Genomic DNA, 22,316 nt, shown 5'->3' with positions numbered 1-22,316 from the left:
TGCAGTGTCTTCTCTCGTTGCAGAGCACGGGCTCTAGGCACGTGGGCTTCAGTAGTTGTGGCACGCGGGCTCAGTAGTTGTGACTCACGGGCTCTAGAGCACAGGCTCAGTAGTTGTGGTGCATGGGCTTAGTTGCTCCGCGGCATGTGAGATCTTCCCAGACCAGGGCTCGAACCCGTGCACCCTGCATTGGCAGGCGGATTCTCAACCACTGCGCCACCAGGGAAGCCCTAAGATAACTTTTTGAAAATCTTAATTACACACTTCTAACTTGTCCTCCAAAAATGCAAAATAATTTCTCCAGCTTTTATTTATCCAATACAGGCTTGTGTTCAACACCCCTTCCCATGTAAGGAAACTGCACCTTAGGTGAAGGACCCGCTCAAGTTCATAGGTACAAAAGGCTGGGCGAGAAGTCGAATCCATACGGGGGAGGGCTGGCTGACTGCCTGGCTGACTTCCGGCCCGCGTCCCTGGTCGCAAACTGCGTGTTCCAACCGGCCCGCCCCTTTCCGCCGTTCGAAAGCGTCCGCGCCAGCGCCGCAGCCCGCCTTCCGGAGGAAGACCCGCCCCCACAACTCCCGCCTTGTTAGCGCTTCCGCTCGCCTTTCGTTGTCATTGGCTGGAGGCGGACTATATAAGGACGTCATTTCCGCCCGCGCGTTCTTTCCGCGCCAGATAAGGGTCCATGCGGCTTTGTCCTCGGTGAGTAGCATGTGGCGTCCGGGCGTACCCCAGGGCCACCAAGACGAGCTTCCTGCCGCGACGAGTGGTGCGAGCACCAGGGTGGAACCCCGCAGGCGGAGCGCGTCTGTTTTCGGCTCGGCGCGCTCTCCCTCGGATTTGGCGTCCTGCACGTGGCCGGGCTCGGGCCCGCGCGTTCCCACAAGGCCCTGGGAGCCGGCGGAGGTCGCGCTCCAGCCGCTGAGGGCCCGAGTTGGGGTGCCGGTGACTAGGGGTGCAGAGAGACCGGTCTACGCAGCGCGCTACGGTCGCTTCGGGTACCGACACTCGGCGGTAAACCCAGAGACCTAGGCTCCAGTTTTTTTCAGCTGGTTGGGTTGGTCTGTTTTCCCCGTTCGTGGTATTCCGTTCAAGAGTTAAGGTTCTTCGCGAGGTTTTTTGGTGCCGGACAGGCTAAATTAAAGGTCCAGGTTCTTATTCTGCTTGTCCGAAAGATTTCGGACAGGGGACGCAAAGAAAGGCACATACAGGGACTTCCCCGGCGGTCCAGTGGTTAAGACTCAGCTGTTACACTGCAGGGGCCCCGGGTTCGATACCAGGTCGGGGAACTTAAGATCCCGCATGCCTCGCGGTGTTAAAGGAAAAAACATTTTTTTAATTGTTAAAAAAAGAAAGACACAGAGACTGAGGTGTAGAGAGAAACAAAGAAGCAATTTATTAATGGGCAGAAGCGAAAGTACGCACTCGGAGAAGAATGCGGGCGTCCTCACGAGTGAGGAGCGCACCGAGGGGTTTTTCTGACCCCCACCCCCCACGCCTTTTATTTCACTTTAATTCCTTGAATGGGCGTATATTTCTTTGTTTAGGGGCGGAATACTCATTGTTGGGAGAATCGGAGTGGGATTTTGATTCCACCTCGTTACATCAGTTTTTGCTCTTCCCCGTCCGCCTCCAGAAGCCACCGCACCTGCGCTCTAAGAGCCATTTTCCCTTGCTATACGAGCGCCAGGCGTGTGAGGTGGTACAGCAGTCACCTGCAGCTTGTGTGCTCGGCCAAGCTCTCTGGGTTTTATGGTCAGAGTTCCCTTTTAAGGTGTCACAGAGTTTAATCAAAAGTCTAATTTACGTTCTTGTTGACGCCATTCCTCCATGCTTCATGGTCTCATTAAGTGTAAAACAAGGAGGTGGCTTTGCTTTTTGCCTAATGTCTGTTTGAGGAGGCTGTTCTTGGGTTCAGCCCTGTCTTTCCTGACTGATTTTGAGGAAAACTAGTTGTACTCGCAGGGAGAAGTAATGCCAAAGCTCCCAGCTTCAGTCGGCTTGAAAATAAACTTCACCTTTGCTCAGCTTTAGAATAGTCTAGAACATGGCTGCTGTTCCACGTCTAAGTCCTGCGTACCTTGAGAAGTATTAAGTCTCAGTTCACTATTTTCGTTTAGTTTCATTATCTGGGTGTTTTGTCCATCTCCATAATACTCTTTAGCAGGATTTCCAGCAGTTTTACAAGGTGTGGCATATTTTACAAGGTGTTGATGTGTCTCATCCCACTAGACTAAGCCCAATGCCTGACACTAGGAGGTGTGGTCTGTGGTTAGATTATTTCAATCTAGATTTTATTATTTTAGATTAGATTATTTTAGATTTTATTATTATCGATATTTTTTATTGAAGTATAGTTGATTTACAATGTGTTAATTTCTGCTATACAGCAAAGTAATTAGGTTATACATATGTATACATTCGTCTTTAACATTCTTTTCCATTATGGTTTACCATAGGGTGTTGAATATAGGTGTCTGTGCTATAGAAGAGGACCATGTTTATTCATTCTGTATATAAAAGTTTATATCTGCTAATCCCAGCCTCCCACTCCACCCCTCCCCCGTGACAACCACCAAGGCTGTTCTGTCCTGTTTCTGTTTCATAGATTGGTTCATTTGTGTCATTTTAGATTCCACATGTAAGTGATATATGGTATTTGTCTTTCTGATTTACTTACTATGATAATCTCTAGTTGGATCCATGTTGCTACACATGGCATTCATTCTTTTTTATGGCTGAGTTGTATTCCATTGTATATATGTACATCTTTATCCGTTCATCTGTCAAGATGGTTAGATTTAAACATTGAGTCATTTGACTCTCAAGAGGAGTTAGAATGCACCCGTTACCTCATCCCACTTGTCACTGGAGTGTAAAGGACTTTTGTTAACTATTGTTTTTCAGATTCCCGTCGTAACTTAAAGGGAAACATTAACAATGTCCGGAGCCCTTGATGTCCTGCAAATGAAGGAGGAGGATGTCCTCAAATTCCTTGCAGCAGGAACCCACTTAGGTGGCACCAACCTTGACTTCCAAATGGAACAGTACATCTACAAAAGGAAAAGTGATGGTCAGTCATTGCTTTAGGGTTCTTTTTCTTGGTCATCCCAGCTGTAAGGACAAGTTTTGATGCTTTTGTTCTGATAGGTAGTGCTGAGTGAAGTGATTTCTAAAATATCAGCCTTGGCGGGCTCTCACCAAGTAACAGATGAAACTAGATCTTTAGATGGGTAAGAAGCTTTAAAACTGAGTAAAAGTGCTCTGGTGGTTTTTGGAAGGAAGGGTTTCTGGACTCCAGTGGAAGAGTGGCTATTGCTAGGTTATGTGACCTGGGTTGGGCCATGAAGAAGCATGATGTAAACATAAAGAGGAAGTTCGTCAGCTTAGTTCCTAATAACTTATCTCCCATGGTGCCTTATATTTTGTGGCTACTGATAGAGGTTTGTAAAGCTGAATTCTGAGAAAAAGCCACAGATGGGAATTTGGCTTGCTTGAATGTATCAGAAAAGGGAATGTAGGTTGTGATGAGAATATGGAAGGCATTAAGTTCTTCAGCTGAGAACCACTGAAGGAATTGTGTGTGAGTGGCAGGGTTTAAAGGAGTTGGGGATGAATCTGACATCAAGGCAGAAGATAAGAGGAAAAGAGTGGTAAGAGGCCAGAAGTAGGTAAGAGCTTGTTGGTTTCTGCATGGGGGGCCTGAGGGCGGGTTAGTACACGGGAAGAGTAGGGAGAAGGTGCACTTTGCCTACTGAATCAAGGCTGCACACTATTAAAGCTCAGAGTGGAGGCCAGTCTTGGCCAATGAACTTCTGAGTGTCGGAAGTGTGCTATATTAATGGCAGGATTTTCGCTAACACCAGTAGAGCTTGCCTCTATGACTGGAGTTTGATAGTACTCGCTGCCACATGCATTCAGCTTTTTAGAAGAATGTTAACTTTTAAAGCTTGGCTAGGTGTTAACAAAACCTTGTGTCTAGGCATCTACATCATAAATCTGAAGAGAACCTGGGAGAAGCTTCTGTTGGCAGCTCGTGCCATTGTTGCCATTGAAAACCCAGCTGATGTCAGTGTCATATCCTCCAGGAATACTGGCCAGGTTTGTGGAACAATATGCTTGGTTTTTGTTAAAAAACCTAAAGATGTTTGGGGATATATAGAAAAGCATAAGAAAAAAATAACCCGTAATTTCACTGTTCGGAAATCATTTGAAATTGCCCTGAGTCAGAGGAATTGCCAAAATTCAACCATTTCAGTATATTTATCACTTTGCATCTGACAGTATGTCACGGTTCGTGTTTTCTTGTGCCACTAAATATCGAGGAATGACCCTATTAAAGTGGCTCACCACATTTTTCTGCAGTGAGCTTTTTATATTTAAAATGATGAAATACTGGGTTAAAAAAAATTGAATGTCAACTTCAGAATATTTCAGGAAGGTCTTCTGAGGGTAGGGTACCCCCAGTCTTTGTCTCATAAGCAAGAGTAATCTTTGCCAGCTTAAATGAATAAAAAATAGCTTAGTATTTTTTAATGGCAAGTAAGGTAAAACTTTAGTCTTTTTTGTCCCGTTTCTATCTTGATAGTTATTTCCTTTTTCTGCTGAGAAAACGGGTTTTTTAAAAACATGCTTTATAAAAGCATTAAAGCTCTTAAAAGGATTTCATTCACCCTGTTTCTAATTTAAAAAAATTTGACTTGGATTTTGACAGTTTTTAAATTAATGTATTGATAGTAAGATGCTCTTTTTTTTTATTTCATTTTAAAAAAATTTTTATTGTATAGTATTTGATTTACAGTGTTGTGTTAATTTATGCTGTACAGCAAAGTGACTCAGTTACATATACATATATTCTTTTTCATATTCTTTTCCATTATGGTTTATCACAGGATATTGAATATAGTTCCCTGTGCTATACAGTAAGGCCTTGTTTATCCATCCTATATAGCATAGTTTGCATCTGCTAATCCCAGACTCCCAGTCCTTCCCTCCCCCATCCCTTATCCCCCTTGGCAACTACAAGTCTGTTCTATTTTTCTCTTTCATGGATATGTTCATTTGTGTTGTATTTTAAATTCCACGTATAAGTGAAGTCATACGATATTTGTCTTTCTATTTTACTTAGTGTGATAATCTCTTGGTCCATCCATGTTGCTACAAATGGCATTATTTCATTCTTTTTAATGGCTGAGTAGTATTCCGCTGTTGATACACGCCATATCTTTATCCATTCATCTGTCTATGGACATTTCAGTTGTTTACATGTTTTGGCTATTGTAAATAGTGCTCCTGTGAACATTAGGGTGCCTGAATGTTCAAATTACTGTTTTGTCTGGGTATATGCACAGGAGTGGAACTGCTGGGTCATACGGCAACTCTAGTTTTTTGAGGAACCTCCATACTGTTTTCCATACTGGCTGCACCAGATTACGTTTCCACTAACAGGATTAGAGGGTATTCTTTTTTCCTTATCCACTCCAGCATTTTTTATTTGTAGACTTTCATGATGGCCATTCTGACCAGTGTGAGGTGTTACCTCATTGTAGTAGTGATTTGAATTTCTCTAATAATTAGCAATGTTGAGCATCTTTTCATGTGCCTATTGGCCATCTGTAGTTCTTTGGAGAAATGTCTGTTTAGGTCTTCTGCCCAGTTCAGTTGTTCGTTTTTTTGTTATTGAAATGTATGAGCTCTTGGTATATTTTGGAAATTAAGCCCTTGTTGGTCACCTCATTTGCAAATATTTTCTCCCAGTTCTTTGTATATTTGGTAGAATTCGCCTATGAAGCCATCTGGTCCTGGACTTTTGTTTGAAGGGAGCTTTTTAATTACAGATTCTGTTTCATCTCTAGTAATCAGGCTGTTCAAGTTGTCTGTTTCTTGATTTAGTTTCAGTGGGCTTTATGTTTCTAGAAAGATGTCCGTTTCTTCTAGTTTGTCGAGTTTGTTGGCATATAATTGTTCATAATGTTTTTTTGTTGGCATATAATTGTTTGTAATGGTATCAGTTGTGGTTTCTCCTCTTTCATTTCTTATTTTATTTGGGTCTTCTCTCTTCTTCGTGATCCTGGCCAGAGGTTTGTCGATTTTGTTTACCCTTTTAAAGAACCAGATCTTGGTTTTATTTTAATCTCTATTTTATTTCCTCTCTGATCTTTTTTTTTTAAAATATTTATTTATTTGGTCATGCTGGGTCTTAGTTGTGGCTCACCAGCTCCTTACTTGTGGCACATGAGCTTAATTGCGACTCACGGGCTCCTTAGTTGTGGCATGCATGTAGGATCTAGTTCCCTGACCAGGGATCAAACTGGCCCCCTGCACTGGGAGTGCGTGTCTTAACCACTGCACCAGCAGAGAGAGTCCCTCCTCTCTGATCTATCTACTTACTTCTGCTGACTTGAGATTTTTCTGGTTTCTTAAAGGCCTGTATCGCTGTGAATTTAATCTCTAAGAAGTGCTTTTGCTGTATCCCATAGATTTTGTGTTTTCATTGTCATTTGCCTCAAGGTTTTTTTTTTTTTTTTTTTTTTTTTTGTGGGCCTCACTGTTGTGGCCTCTCGTTGCGGAGCACAGGCTCCAGATGCGCAGGCTCAGTGGCCATGGCTCATGGGCCCAGCCGCTCTGCGGCATGTGGGATCTTCCCGTGGGATCTTCCCGGACCGGGGCACGAACCCGCGTCCCCTGCATCAGCAGGCGGACTCTCAACCACTGCGCCACCAGGGAAGCCCCTGTCTCAAGGTATTTTTTAATTTCTTGGATTCCATTGTTGACCCACTGGTTTCTTAGTAGCATGTTGTTTAGTCTCCCATGCAGTTGTTGTTTTCTTGTTTCTTTTTCGATGGTTGATTCTAGTTTCATGCAGTTGTGGTCAGAAAAGATGCTTGGAATAATGTCTATGCTCTTAAATTTGTTGAGGCTTATTTTGTGCTCTAGTATGTGGTCAATCTCAGGATGTCCCGTGTGCACTTGAAAAGAATGTATATTCTGCTTTTTCGGCTCTAATGTCTTAAGTCTGTTGTATCATTTAGGATCTCTGTTGCCTTATTGATTTTCTCTCTCCCAGATATGTCCATTGATATGAGTGTGGTGTTAAAGTCTCCTATTATTAGTGTATTCCTGTCAGTTTCTCCCTTTATGTCTGTATTTGTTTTATGTATTTGGGTACCTGTTGATGAGTATAGTGTCCTCTCCTTTTATTGATCCTTTTACCATATGTCATTTGCTTTATCTTTCTATGTAGCCTTTTTTTTTTAGTCTGTTTTGTCTGATGAGTATTGCGACCCGCACTTTGTTGTCATTTCCGTTTGCATGCAATATCTTTTTCCATCTCCTCACTTGCAGTCTACGTGTATCATTTGCCCTAAAGTGTGTCTCTTGTAGACAGCATATTGTAGGCCCTTTTTTTTTTTTAATCCGCTGTTCTGTCTTTTGATGGAACATTTAGTCCATTGACATTTAAGGTAATTTTATTGGTATTTTAAACACTGTTTTCCTGTTGACTTTATATGTCTTATTTGTCTCTTTTTGTTTTTCCTTTTGTGGTTTGATGATTTCCTTTTGTATTGTGCTTTTGTTTTCTTGGTTTTTGTGAATCTATTGTGTTTTTGATTTGTGGTTACCCTGTTTTTCAAATACGTTAACCCCTTCCCATATCAACTTGACTTAGACTGGTAGTCATACAGGCTCACTTTGTAGAAGAAAAAATTACATTTTCTTTCATCCCCCACATTTTGTGATTTTGATGTCCTCTTTTACATCTTCATGTTTATCCTTTTGCTTTAAGTGGTTATCATCGCTTTAAGAGAAATTTTTTTATTTCTTTTTAAAATCTGTTTACTGGCTTATTTAAGTGATTTACTTTCCAACTGTGATTTTTTTTTTTTCCCCCTTTCCTATAGATTCTTCTTTTCTATTTAGTGAAGATCTCTCAGTATTTACTTTAGGGTAGGTTTAGTATTGCTGTATTCTTTTAAGTTTTTGCTTGTCTGAGGAAATTCTCCTATTCCAAATGATAATCTTGCTGGGTAGAGTTGCAGATTTTTCCCTTTCAGGACTTCGAATATATGTTGCCACTCCCTTATGGCCTACAATGAGCTGAAAGCCCTATGGGGGTTCCCTTGTAATTAACTCTTTATTTTTCTCTTGCAGTCTTTAGAATCCTTTGGGGGGGCATTTTAATTATGTCTGGGTATAGGTCTGTTTTGGTTTATCTTGTTTGGGATGCTCTGTGCTTCTTGTACCTGGATATCAGTTTCCTTCTTTAGGTTTGGGAAGTGTTCAGCCATAATTTCTTCAAATAGATTTTCAATCCCCTTTCTCTTCTCCTTCTAGGATCCCTGTTATGTGTAGGTTGGAATGCTTTATATTATCCCATAGGTCCCTTATATTGCTTTCATTTTTCATTTGGCTTTCTGTCTGCTGTTCTGATTGGGTGATTTCCATTCTATCTTCCAAATCACTTTCTTCCGAAGATAGATCACTGTCTTACACATAATGTTCTTCTGCATTATTCATTCTGCTATTCATTGCCTTTAGTTCAGCTTTTGTCCCTGCAAATGAATTTTCTGATTTTTCTTGGTTCTTCCTTAATAATTTCTAGTTCCTTTTCACAGTAATCTGCATTTCTGTTGATAGTCTTTCTCAGTTTGTTCAGTTTCATTATTTCCTTTTTTAACTCGATGTCTGTTAGACTCAGGCCTTTTTCGTAGTTTGTTCTTTCAGGGGAATTCTCTTGATCTTTTAATTGGGAGTGGTTCCTCTGTCTCTGCATTTTACTTATATTTCTCTTGCTCTATGAGTTGAGAAAGTTATCTACTGTGGTGTTGGAGGGCTTTTTTTTTTTTAACTTATTTTATTTTGGTTGGTCTTGGTCTTGGTTGTGGCATGCAAACTCTTAGTTATGGCATGCATGTGGGATCGATCTAGTTTCCTCAGCAGGGATTGAACCCATGTCCCCTGCATTGGAAGGTGGATTCTTAACCACCGTGCTACCAGGGAGGTCCCTTAGAGGGCTATTTTTATGTGGTTATGTCACTGTATAGCCTCTTTGGGTTTAACATTTTTGGTGTGGGCTGTTTTTACTGTGGGTGCCTGCTGCCTCTTAGTGTATGGTGGCCATCATCCCCTTGACAGGAGGTGTGACTGGTGTGGTGAGTAGAGCCTGCACTGGATGTTGTTTACTCTGTGGTTGTCACTACCCTGTCAGAGGCAGGGTGTGCTCCCTAGTTGTTGTTATAGAGTAGAAGCCCCCAGAGCTGAGCTGCGGCGTAAGGTAGACTGGATTGGAGCGTTTCCACTGGGAGAGGAGCCACTGCGTCTTTCTCTGCTGGAGCTGTTCACTGGCGAGTGTGCTCTGTGGTGCCACCTGTCACCCATTGTGCTGTTGGCACTGCCCTCGGCCCCATCATAACCCAGGGAATGCTGGTAGTCAGCCGTGGTGTCCCTCAGGTGTTGTTTTCACAAGGCCACCCACGCAGATCCACTGAAGTCAGGTGCCAGGACAGCAGTAGTCGCACACCCGGATCCCCTGTAGGAGGCAGCTCAGACCCTGGCCCAGCCCCCGTGTGCCCGTGCCCACAAAGCCCAGAGCTGCTTAGGCAAGACCCGTCCCAGTTGCAAGAGGCTGCACTGGTGACCCCACTTCTTTTCGCATGCCACTTAACAGTGGCGCTTCCCTTCTGTGGTGGGCCCGGCCTTTTTCCACAAACACTCCTGGTGGTGGCTGTGCCACTCTCCAGCCCCTTCAGGCTATCTCTGTACAGCCAACACCAGTCATCTCTCTGGGTCTGTCCTCTAAACCAGCACCCAGCCCCCACCTGTACTAACGGACACGCATCTCAGGCTGGGGCGTGCAGGTCTCTCTCTTATGCCTACCACAAGCCAGTTGTTGTGCTCTCCTCTGAGCCTTAGGAGCTCCCTTTCTGTCCCAGCTGATCTCCCCACCGTTGAGGGGGCTTCCCAGGGTGTTGGGAGCCTTTCCTCTTCTTCACCTCCCTCCTGGGGCACAGGTCCCATCCTGCTTCCTCTTTTTTTTCCTTTTGTCCAGCCCAGTTATGTGGAGATCTTTCTTACCCTTTCAGGTGTTTGAAGTCTTCTGCTAGTGTTCAGTAGGTGTTCTGTGACAGTTGTTCCATTTGTAGATGTATTTTTGACATAGTTGTGGGAGGAGGTGAGTTCCATGTCATTCTACTCCACTATCCTGATTGGAACCCCCTGTAGATGTATGTTAACGGCGTTATTCCCCAGAGGCTGGCTTATGATGACCTCTGTGGTTTGATGTATGGCTGACAGTTTTAATTACTGCTGTAGAATGAACTTAGTGACCACTCGGTGCTTCCCTCAGCGAAAATTTACTGAGTATCTAGATTGGTCCAGGCAGTGCTTGCTGAGTGCTTGGAATATAGCAGAAAAGCAGTCTGTTTTTGAAGGGGTGAAGGAAATAAGCTTTCTGTAGAGTTAGAGGATAAGAAAGGTGGGTGAACTCCTGCTCTGTATAGGTTGGCTGTGACAAAATCTGACCGGTACAGAAGTGCTCACTGGATGCCGGGCACTGTTCTGTGTGGTGTAATTTTTACAATTCTATGAGGAACTTGGAGACACGTGAGTAACTTGCCCCAGTTACTCGTAAGTGACCTGCTTGGTACTTGAACCAGGCTGGTTGGCTCTGGAACCTGCAGAAGTGAGGAAGTGGTGAGCCTCAGATACCTGAGGGAAGAGCATCCCCAGCAGAGGGCCTAGGGGTGGGCCGTGCTTGGCATGTTTTTTGGCTCTAATTTTGTGAGTATTTTTCATGTAATAAGTGAAGGATATAGAAGAATTACTGGATGTTTTGAACGTTTAATTTGATGGTTTCATTTTTGAGTAAGGGATTTCGGGAGGTTCTGGCTAGATAGGCTGCTTCATGTGATTACAGAACTTGGTGTTGACCCATTTATAATTGCAGAACTCCTGCAATTCTGCAAGATGGCACCATCTCTGGAGCACTGTTAACTCTTAATATTGATTCTTCTAGCGAGCTGTGCTGAAGTTTGCTGCTGCCACTGGAGCCACTCCTATTGCTGGCCGCTTCACTCCTGGAACCTTCACTAACCAGATCCAGGCAGCCTTCCGGGAGCCAAGACTTCTGGTGGTTACTGATCCCAGGGCTGACCACCAGCCTCTCACAGAGGCCTCTTACGTTAACCTGCCTACCATTGCTCTGTGTAACACAGACTCTCCTCTGCGGTATGTGGACATTGCCATCCCATGCAACAACAAGGTAACAATTTTATGATCTAAACTAGAGCTGGAGAATAAGTGCTCTAGAGACAGACATTCCTCTGCACATTGTTAGAGCTTGGAGTTGAGGCCACTGGCCGATGAACTCACAAGTGTAGGTAGTGTGCTACATGAGGGGCAAGTTTTTCGCTAACGTCACAAGGGTCTCTGGCCCAATGAGTGGAGTTTGATAGTAATACTTGCAACAAATGTATGATTTTAATACATGAAAGCTTTAAGGAGAGATGAAAAAACATTTCAAAAATGGCCTGTGTTTTCTTCTGCTTTTCTCCATTATTTCTTACTCCTGGACCTCTCAGGCATTACTTGGCCTTTCTGTTTTCAGACTAACTTGATGTATCCTGATGTAAGATCCTAAAAAGGTGGGTTGCATATGGTTCAAATTAGTCTGGTTTGTCACTGGTTACACAAAAGAATCAGGCAAAGGTTTTTTTTTTTTTCCTACTACCAGTGTTCAGGCACTGACCCCAGGTTAATTCATTTTGTTGTCTAGAGTGGACTCTTGATTAATCCCCATGATTCATTCCAGAATGTGGCAGTCAAGGTTGAGAACCAGAGTTATGGAATAATCTTGTTAAATAAGTAAAGTCTTATTTTTATTGGAGTGTAGTTGCCTTACAATGTTGTGTTAGTTTCTGCTATACTATAGACACTTCTAAACTAATACATGTCTGTTCACACGGTACCAAGGGACCCAGCTGTTAGGTGGAATGGGAGGTGCTTGCTGTTTGGGGTTCGCCGAGTATCACTTTATAATAACCTGGCACTCTTGCAGGGAGCGCACTCAGTGGGTCTGATGTGGTGGATGCTTGCCCGGGAAGTTCTGCGCATGCGTGGCACCATCTCCCGTGAACACCCGTGGGAGGTCATGCCTGATCTCTACTTCTACAGAGATCCTGAAGAGGTGAGCTTCCTCCACAAAGGCTTGTGGTAACATGAACAAATTGGACACTTTAGTCTGTGCTGCTTGGCAGTAAAGTCTGTCAGTCCCTATAAACGAAAAAATTTTTTTCTAAACCAGATTGAAAAGGAAGAGCAGGCGGCAGCTGAGAAGGCTGTGACCAAGGAGGAATTTCAGGGTGAATGGACTGCTCCAGCTCCTGAGTTCACTGCTGCTCAGCCTGAGGTGGCGGACTGGTCCGAAGGTGTGCAGGTGCCCTCTGTGCCTATTCAGCAGTTCCCCACTGGTACGTGTCAAGATCCAAGGGCATCAGGCTGGTGGTTTAGAACTTCTGTGTTTCCAGTGTAACATACATGTGTGTGTGTGTGTGTGTGTGTGTACACACACTATATATATATATATACACACACACACATACATGCATATATATATACATATATACGCACACTTTATATATACGTATACAGTAAATCCTGTACATACAAACGAGTTCCATTCTGAGAGCACATTCGTAAGTCCAACACAGCCTAGGTACCCAACTAACAATGGGCTATATAGTACTATACTGTAATAGGTTTATAACACTTCACACAACATAACACATAAAAAACAAAAAATAAAAACATTTTATAGTACAGTGCAACAGCTGGCGTACAGGGATTGGTATCGGGTGAATAGGCAAGAAGTGTTACTGACTGGAGGAGGGCGAGGAGGTGGGAGGGAGATGGTAGAGCTGAAAGGTCATCAACTATCGGAGGTGGAGGGTAATTTCACTCACGCCTGACCTTGATGGCACAGGTCTGGTTCCCTGCTGGATTCAGTTCTGTCTCCTTGAAAAAACGAGTCAGTGATGTCTCGGTAGTACTGTATGTACCAGCTACATCACCACTGCTTTTACACTTGCTTCCAGACATCCTGGGCTTGAAGTAAGCTTCCGGACATCCTGGGCTTGAAGTAAAGATACTGTAACTGTGTGTGCTGTATACAGTACAGTACACAAAAGTAAAACCACTTGTAGAGGATGCAGGCACATGGCAGTGTACACAGACATGTGAATTAACTTATGTGATTGGACATGCGAATGCACTTTCTCTTCGAGAGTTCATAACTTGAAGGTTCGTATGTAGGGCACTTAGTGTATGTATGTGTACATTATACGTATATACACATATACATACACTATATATATACACATACTAGCATTAAAGGGTTTTGTCTCGGTGTGCCATAGCTGTGCTAATAACCTGACAGGTTGAATTCAGGTGCTTTTGAAATGTTCTGTCTTTTGTCTTTGTCCTTTGAAATGTGTTATCTGTTGGAATGCAAGGCAGATTGTTGCTGGTGGTGGGGGTGACAAAAATACTATGGGAATGGGGCTGATGGCTTTCTTTTTTTTGGTATTTTCTCAACAGAAGATTGGAGTGCTCAGCCTGCCACTGAAGACTGGTCTGCAGCTCCCACTGCTCAGGCCACGGAGTGGGTAGGAACAACCACTGAGTGGTCTTAAACTGTTCTTCCACAAACTCTTAAAATGGAAATAGGTTGATGGAAAATAAACAGTTTCTAAAAATTGTGTCCATTTATTTCAGTTCATGGGACAGGCCTGGGATGAAAGCCTTGCTCAGCCCGTTCCTAGTGTGTGGCTCTGGGCAAGAGATGATGTTTCTGGGCCCAAGTGTCCTTAGTAGGGGATAATCTTGGAGCTGTGATGCAGAGCAATGTATCACATTGTCCTTTGTTAGTATATAATTTAAAAATAATTTTAAAGAGTAAAATATACATGCAGATGATCATGAAAGACATACCTGTGTATTCTTGGAGAATAAGCCATTACACAGATTACCAAGTAGGAAGGTGCCGAGACCTGAGAAAATCTTCATGCTCCTTCCTGAAGTCACAAGCTTCTCTCCTTCGATCCTTTGGAAAGGGTAAGATGATCAAATCAAGAATTCTTTAGTTTGTTTTTGAGCTTCCTATAAATGGAATCATATCTTGTGTGACTTGCTTCTTTTCCCTTTGTTATTTTGTGCTTTTCACCCCTCTTGCCATGTTCCCAAAGAATCATCCATGACCTCTAACTGCAGTGGCCATTTGAGTTGTTCCCATATTTTGGCCATTAGCAGCAGAGCTATTTTGAACACTTTTGATAGATCCTGGTGTCCGGAAATTTCCTCACTCTGGGTTTCAAACTCTAGCTTTACCAGCTAATGTCAGATTTCACAGTCATCTATAAAATCCTCTGAAAACACAGCCACAACCCTTAGTACTAAAGCACTGTCCTTTATTCACTGCTCAGAACTGCTGCCTTAAAAATACAGGGTGTGATCCTGGCTCATCTCTTTGCCCACTGTTCTTATGACTGTCCCCAGGCCAATGCCACACTGTCTTTCCTGTTGACTGGAGTTTTATAATCCACTATAGCAACGGGTAGCATGGTCCTCCTGCCTTTTTTCCAAATGTTATGGTTATTATTGAACCTTTTGCATTGTCACATAAATTTTTTAACCTAGTGCAGCTCCAGTATAAAGCCAGTTGGGATTGCATTGATGGTAATTTAGTGACTATAATTGACTGATTCACTGTATGGAGTTTTTCCCTCCATGAACAATCTACATCCTGCCAGATCCTTTTTTTTTTTTTTTGCTGCACGCGGGCCTCTCCCGTTGCGGAGCACAGGCTCCGGACACGCAGGCTCAGCGGCCATGGCTCATGCGCCCAGCCGCTCCGTGGCATGTGGGATCTTCCCATACTGGGGTACGAACCCACGTCCCCTGCATTGGCAGCCAGACTCAAGCACTGCACCACCTGGGAAGCCCCAGATTCTCATTTTTATGTCCCTCAATAAAATTTTAGAATTTCTTCTAAAGAGGTTTTGCACATCTTTTGTTTGGTAAATATATTCCTAGATTCTCAAGGTGTTTTAAATCGTACTCTTCAACAATTAGGGATCCTGTTGGAATCCATATTTAAATAAAACAGGTATGCAATGTTAAATGTCACTACTGCCACGGTGCTTCTGACCCTGCCTGAGCAATCCACACTTTTTGTGCAAGGCAAGAATGAGATTACTGAACTCCAACTGTGAAAAACCTGCTCCAAACCTACATGCCAAACATTGAACTCATTTAGTAGAGAAGAACCTACTGCACTCCTATCCATGCTAAAAGTTCAGTGGGTTTCACTTACACATAACCTGAAAATTTTCCAATTCTACCTCTGCAAAGAATCTCAAGTAAAATAATTCAGTAATCAACATATAAGTGCTTACTCTAGACCACACATAATTCTAAGCACTTGGGGGTAGAGCAGTGAATGAAGCTTGTGACCCTATGGCAGTTACATTTTGATGGGCGAGGCAGTAATAAAGCTAAGTATGCCATTGTCTATAGGATCAGAAGTGAGGATGTAAATGTGAAGGTTTGCCTAAATCACAGGCATCAGGCTATAGGAGAGAAAAATGGGAGAGGATCACTGGGGGAGAACCAAAAGAGCCCAAAGAAACTCCTTTGGAAGGAGGGGTCTCATCAAGCTGGGAGTGGTTCTGCCCTCCCTCTGGGACTTGGGGCCCTTTACCAGAGGCCATGGAGTCTCTTGGAGCCCATGCTGTGTGAAAGGTATGGAAATGAGTTGGAGACCGGGGCGGGGGTGGGGGGGGTGGCAAGAAAAATCTAACCATACAGACATCTGTTCCAGTTCTGCTCCCTGCTGTACACGCACTGGGAGACAATGGCCCAAGGAGCACTCCGCAGCCCCAATCCCCGCCACGTGTGATGCACGCAGTCTACACTGGTGCAAAGAGCTCTCAGCGTTGCCAGAAGTGTCCACCATCATGTCCCCACTGGAAGGCCCTCTGCCACATCCTCAGCCACTGATCTCTGCATTTCCTTCCATCCAATACCCTGTGCCAACCCAAGGGGTGTCTTCCACTTAAAATTTTCAAGAGAAAGTTACAGCTTTCAGCATGGGAAAGTAGCTCTCCAGACCATCACGGCCATACAAGATTGCATAGGGGCCTTACAAGATTTCAAGACAAGGAATGACTGGGCTGGCATAACATGACGTTTGTTTCAAAATCCTTTTTGGAGGCTTTTTTTTTTTGTATTTATCATTTCATATAGAAATAATTCTGTTGTAAATTGCTTCTTAAAACAATGTCTAATAACACTGCTTTTGCAATTTAGAAATGAAAAAAATTACAATTTATAACAATGGGCATATGAAACAATAAGACACTCGGAGAGGAGTTTGGTGAACTAGAAAAATATATGAAGAAATGACAGAGGGATATAACATAGAAAAGAGAAGATTAACATAGAGGACAAAATGAGAGTCAAACATCTAGTTGGAGTTCCAGAGGGAGAAGAGAGAGAATGAGGGAAGTCAGAATTTTCTGAACTTCTCATGAATCCACCAATTCAGGAATTCCAGTGTTTACCAAGTAGGATCAATTTATTTTTAAAAACCTATCCTTACACTGTTGAGGAATCAAGGAAACGCCGAACACAAAAGTGTTCTTGAAAATAACCAAAGAAAAAGGACACCCGACTGTTCCCTATCAACACAGCCGACTGTTCCCTATCAACAGAGACAGAAGACAATAAAATGAGAAAAAGAAGTGGTCAAACCAGCTCTGTTAGCCAAGAGTTAGGACACTATACTTTTCCAGAAAACAAAGTTACTAAGAAAAAGTGATGCCAGAAGGAAGCTGTGGCCAAGAGTGCTGGTGGTCGACCAGTGTCCATCCTCCCTTCTTCCATAGTAACAGATGTGCTGATTGTTAACGGTATAGGCTGAGAAGCTGGTGCCTCACATTACACGGTGATAAGATGTTCAATCAGGTTTGGAGGCCTGCATTACTTTGGAGGGTAGACTATAATTTGACCAAATCTGTGTCATTAGGGACATGGTCAGGAAGATTTAGAATGATGGATTATGTTGCCAATTTTTTGACTGCTTTGAGTAAAGTCCTGTGAAGGAACAACTCCAGCTAAATCTAGGCAGCCTGTAAGCAGAAATGGAAGGACACAGTTCTGCTAATACAGGCACATTCTATCTCTGACCTGCAATATACTCAGCCAAACGTTTCTGTGCACCAAGTCAAGCAGTTATGAGCTTTGCATCTGAAGGGACAGACTCTGAAGAAGGGAACACTCTTGCTCCTTGGAAAGCTAGCACACAGAAAAATTAGGTAGGATTAAAGGCGCTTTCCATTAGAAACCTGCGATAAAGAAGAAAAAAGTCTGGAAAAATCAGATTATGGTAACCAGCCTTTGGAACAGGAACTCTCATACTGGCTGGTGGGAGTATAAATTGGTACAGTTTGGCATTATTTAGGAACACAAGCATCTGTAACATCCCTCTTGGGGGTATACACCAAAGACACCTATGCACATTTGCACTAGGATATGTGGACAGGAATGCTAATCAATAAACCTGGAAATAGCTCAGGGTCCATCCAGAACACAGTTCCTAAATTGCGGTATATTTATATCAAAGAGTGCCAGGCAACAGTGAAAATGAACGAAGCACAGCTACATGCAATGACGTGCATAAATTCAAGTGTTTCAGTGTCTCTGTAATCTGAGAGAGGTTAGAATATAAGAATGTCTCTCATGCACACGCTCATTGTACGACGTGACCTTCCCACAATCCCATGGGTGGAACCTATGTCCTCTCCCTTTTAACCTGAGTGGAACTTCGTGACTCCCTCAACTAATAAGGTACAGTGAGTGATGCTACATGATTTCCAAGGATAGAGCATAAAAGTGCCACTCCCTTCTGTCTACATCTCTTGGGACATTTGTTCAGGGAACTCAGCCGTCATCCAATGAAGAAGCCCTAGCAGATTAGAAGCCCACTTGGAGAAGCAGCAGCAAGGCCCCTCACTCCCAGGCCCCAGACCAGCAGAACTGCCAGCTGACAGCCAGCATTAACTCGCCCGCCACGGGAGTGATCTGTACTGAAAGTGGACTGTCCAGTATCAACTAGAACCATCTCAGTTGATGCGATGTAGAGCAGATGAAAGTCACTCCTGTCAAGCTCTGTCAACAACTGCATATTCATGAGCAAAATAAATGATTATTGTTGTTTTAAGCCACTTAGCTTTAAGAAAACTTGTTACTCAGTAACAGATAGCTGATATAATGGGAAAATTCTAGAGACATTTTCACTAAAGTCAGAAACAAGACATAGATGCCCACTATTACCACTACTTTATATCATAGCAATGAATTTATCAGGGAATGCGATGAAGCAAGAGTAACTAATTATATACACAATCTATAGTCACCTGATTTCTTCATAGAATTTACCATAAGCATTTCTCCACAATATTATAGCTTTTGTATATATATTGTATGTGTGTGTATATATATATATATAGCTATTGTATATATTAACTATAAAATAAAGTATTAAGTGGCTACCAAATGCTTTGTATATGCTTTTTCCTATTTTTAATATTTTCCAAATTTCTAGTTTCATAAACATAGCTATCATGAACATCCTGTGGTTAACTGGATCAAATAACAGGAATATTTTAAGGATTTAAAATAAAATCATTAAGTGTTCTGGAATTACATTTTTAGTAGCAACAAAAGGGACTGCAGGCTCAATTTTATTGTCACCCACAATAATAAATAATAATTATTATTATTATCCTGGTCATGCTGCATGGCTTGTGGGAGCTTATTACCCCTACCAGGGATCAAACCCGGGACCCTGGCAGTGAAAGCACAAAGTCCTAACCACTGGACCGCCAGGGAACTCCCCACAATAATTATTAATCTCTGTTAATCTGATTAATGAAAATTTTCATTTCAGTGTTGTTTCTTTGCATTTCAATTACGTAAAGAGCAGTTCTTGACCTGCTTTGATTTGAACATCCAGAAAGAAGCTACAAGGCTTGATGTTCCAAAAGCATTTCTCCACATACTGGGAAGCTAGTCTAGATGGCATTAAGGTACCCTCTGCCAGCAATAATCTATGCATAAGATGACCAAATAAAAAAGCCACTGCCTTCCATTTTTGTTGCAAAAATAGAGGAAGAAAACAAACTGATATCTTGTAATTTTACTATTCAATGATATTTGCTAAAAACTATGTGCTCTGCACAGAACTAGGGACATGGGAACCGACAGAGAACTAGGACCATTCCCTACCCTCCAGGAATTTACTCTGTAATTTGGAGAGAAGACAAATAGAAAGGTGTCTATTGGGACTTCCCTTGTGGTCCAGTGGTTAAGAATCTGCGCTTCCAGAGCAGGGGGCGTGGGTTCAATCCCTGGTCGGGGAACTAGGATCCCACATGCCACACGGTCCAAAAAAAAAAAAAAAAGGCATCTATCATGTGAAGGCGACAAAGGGCAGAGATACCTATGCTACTTTTGTTTTTCTATCAAAACAGTAGGTTTATGAGTTAAAAAGATACAGACTTGAGAAAAGCGTTCCATTTTGTATTTCAAATAATTTAAGTATTTTACCTTAGCTATGCCCATAACAGAGACTACCATCTAAATGAAAATGGGAAAATAGAGGAATTTATGGCTTTACTACATCTAAATCTAGAACCCTAAGCAGAGACCTTGCCATGTCACTGTCGATCACTCTGTTAACCACAGGAGGGCAGACTTCACAGGAAAAGCTTCCTCGCCAGCACTTTTCCAAACCCTGGTGAAGATCTGTACCTTCTCCACCATCTGAGATTTGGTGCTCAGGGACCAGAGCATGCTCCAGGGTGCTGAAAACATGGTTTCTCACCTATTAACCCTGCACAAGGTTTCCACCGGAAGATAGGTCAAAGGCCAGGGAAGAATGTGTCCCCTTTTGTGACATGAGGTTCACAAAGAACTCCTTTGAGCCCCCTGCATCGTGCCTGTGATGGGCAGCCCGAGGGGCTCAATATTGCAGAGGGCTTTCTCCAGATCAGGTGGGCGCACGGGATGAGAAAAGCCATGGGGAACAAATGTCTTTCTTAGAGCGCTTTTCTGAGGATGGAAGGGATGTATTGTCATCACCAGCATAATTCCTGTTGTTTGAACAGGTCCTGAATGACCCTACACTTTAGTGTGGAAAAGCTTTTTGTTGTTCTTTCTCGTCTTTTGCCTTAGACTCTCTCATTTTATTCTAACTTTTGAAGATGCCAGCTAGTACACTATTTACCATAGCACGGACTCTAAACACTTGCTACTGTATAAACGCCATCTACTGTTATTCAGAAAACCAGAACCTTAAATGTAAGACTTAAAACTTTCAACAAGTAAAGAACACCCAATTTTATTCTGAGCAAGAAACCTGGTGTATTTATACACCTTCCAGGTTAAAGTCTGCTTTTGTGAAACAACCCAGACAAATTAATTGAGTTCTTGTTCTTGCCTTTGAAAGAATCTCTTTAGGCGGTGGCTTGGCCACTTCATACCTGGGAGATCGTGGCTTATTACCACTCTTGGGTGCCCCCCTACCCACCCAAAGTCCATAGCTCAAGGGGCTTTGAAATATTTTTTAAGGTGGGACATCACTATGAGAGTGAACTGAATTTTTGATACATACTGAAAGAAGTTTGGAAACAATGATGTGAATAAAAGGGCAGTCAAACTGCATCCTATTCGAGATGGAAAATGGAAACTGACTCTATAGGCAGTGAGACCAAGTTGTTATGGGACTTCTAAGCTGGCTTCAAAGGAGATTTCCAGTGATGGGTCCTAAACATATTTTGACCACTTAAAGGGCCCCATTCCTGTGCAAGTTTAGTCTGGAGTTTAAGGGTTAGTCATGAAACTTTACCCATATTTCCTGAAACTTTGTCAAAGGACTGCACCTGCTTTTGTAATGGCCAAACAGCTCCTATCAAATATAATCTCCCCTGGATAACCACTAAAAACTCTAGGGAAAATATTTTTTTAAACTATTGCCAGAAGCTCTTTGCTTGAGCTGACACATCCATCTTCTTCTGCTCTTGGACACAGGTGATCCTGACTTTCAGGCCTTCGGACTCAGACTGAGATTCATATCACTGCCCCCCACCCATGGCCCTATTCTCAGGCCTTTGGACCCGAACTGAATTACACCACTGTGTCTCCTGGTTCTCCAGCTTGCAGACCGTGGGACTTCATAGCCTCCATAATCATTTACTATAATGAGCATCTCAAACTGGAGAATCACAGCTTTCAGCAGCACTTCACTACCTGAAAGTTCTGCATATAAGCTATTTTCTTTTTCTGACATGATTCCTGATTCCTGGGAGAGATGTAAGAAAAAGAGAAACTAGTATTTTAGAAGATGGTGGAGCAGGAGGGCCTTCAGCTACCTCTTCTTACGAGCACACCAAAATCACAATTAACTGCTGAAAAACCATTGATAAAAAAGATTGGAATCAGGACCAGATGGCTTCACAGGCAAATTCTATCAAACACTTAGAGAAGAGCTAACACCTATCCTTCTGAAACTGTCCCAAAAATTGCAGAGGAAGGAACACTTCAAAAGTCATTTGGCAGATCTAAATAGACATTTCTCCAAAGAAGACGTACAGATGGCCAAGAGGCACACAAAAAGATGCTCAACATCACTAATCATTAGATAAATGCAAATCAAAACTACAACGAACCTCACACTGGTCAGAATGGCCATCATCAAAAAGTCTACCAATAATAAATGCTGGAGAGGCTGTGGATAAAAAGGAACCCTCCTACACTGTTGGTGGGAATGTAAATTGGTACAACCACTATGGAGAACAGTATGGAGGTTCTTTAAAAAAGTAAAAATAGAACTACCATATGATCTGGCAATCCTACTCCTGGGCATATATCTGGAGAAAACCATAATTCAAAAAGATACATGCATCCCGATGTTCATTGCAGTGCTATCTACAATAGCCAGGACGTGGAAGCAATCTAAATGTCCATCAACAGATGAATGGATAAAGATGTGGTGCCCATACGTATGTACATATATACATAATGGAATATTAGTCATAAAAAAGAATGAAATAATGCCATTTGCAGCAACATGGATGGACCTAGAGATTGTCATATTGATTGAAGTAAGTCAGACAAAGAAAGACAAATATCACATGATATCACTTATATGCAGAATCTGAAAAAAAAAATGATACAAATGAACTTATTTACAAAACAGA

At 42.6% G+C, this 22,316-nt stretch overlaps 1 protein-coding gene and 2 non-coding genes across 4 annotated transcripts; all 3 read left to right on the top strand.

The window, feature by feature from the left end:
* The first annotated feature begins 595 nt into the window (after positions 1-595).
* Positions 596-13,754, top strand: RPSA (ribosomal protein SA). Of its 2 annotated transcripts, none has more exons than XM_027097171.1 (7): positions 596-705; positions 2,911-3,076; positions 3,986-4,104; positions 11,018-11,263; positions 12,059-12,187; positions 12,305-12,470; positions 13,600-13,711. In XM_027097171.1, the coding sequence occupies exons 2-7, from the start codon at positions 2,944-2,946 to the stop codon at positions 13,689-13,691; spliced, it is 885 nt and encodes a 294-aa protein (XP_026952972.1). In that variant the 5' UTR covers positions 596-705; positions 2,911-2,943; the 3' UTR covers positions 13,692-13,711. The 2 variants fall into 2 exon arrangements, with proteins under 2 accessions (XP_026952972.1, XP_026952971.1); XM_027097170.1 differs by having other exon boundaries at positions 597-705; positions 13,597-13,754.
* On the top strand, positions 3,768-3,918 carry LOC113615107 (small nucleolar RNA SNORA62/SNORA6 family). The gene has a single exon (XR_003430911.1). It is a non-coding gene; the product is annotated as a small nucleolar RNA SNORA62/SNORA6 family (small nucleolar RNA).
* On the top strand, positions 11,324-11,473 carry LOC113615108 (small nucleolar RNA SNORA62/SNORA6 family). The gene has a single exon (XR_003430913.1). It is a non-coding gene; the product is annotated as a small nucleolar RNA SNORA62/SNORA6 family (small nucleolar RNA).
* Positions 13,755-22,316: the final 8,562 nt, after the last annotated feature.

Source organism: Aethalodelphis obliquidens, unplaced genomic scaffold (assembly GCF_003676395.1).
Source record: "Aethalodelphis obliquidens isolate GAN/ISIS:26980383/991018 unplaced genomic scaffold, ASM367639v1 scaffold112, whole genome shotgun sequence".
Taxonomy (NCBI): domain Eukaryota; kingdom Metazoa; phylum Chordata; class Mammalia; order Artiodactyla; family Delphinidae; genus Aethalodelphis; species Aethalodelphis obliquidens.
This window is presented reverse-complemented; position numbering and strand designations above follow the sequence as displayed.

Bases quoted from the DNA above. Each gene is read 5' to 3' on its own strand.
- RPSA (XM_027097170.1), top strand. From the start codon at position 2,944: ATGTCCGGAGCCCTTGATGTCCTGCAAATGAAGGAGGAGGATGTCCTC. The intron at 3,077-3,985 runs GTCAGTCATTGC...CCTTGTGTCTAG, and splicing joins CTACAAAAGGAAAAGTGATG to GCATCTACATCATAAATCTG. The intron at 11,264-12,058 runs GTAACAATTTTA...GCACTCTTGCAG, and splicing joins CCATCCCATGCAACAACAAG to GGAGCGCACTCAGTGGGTCT.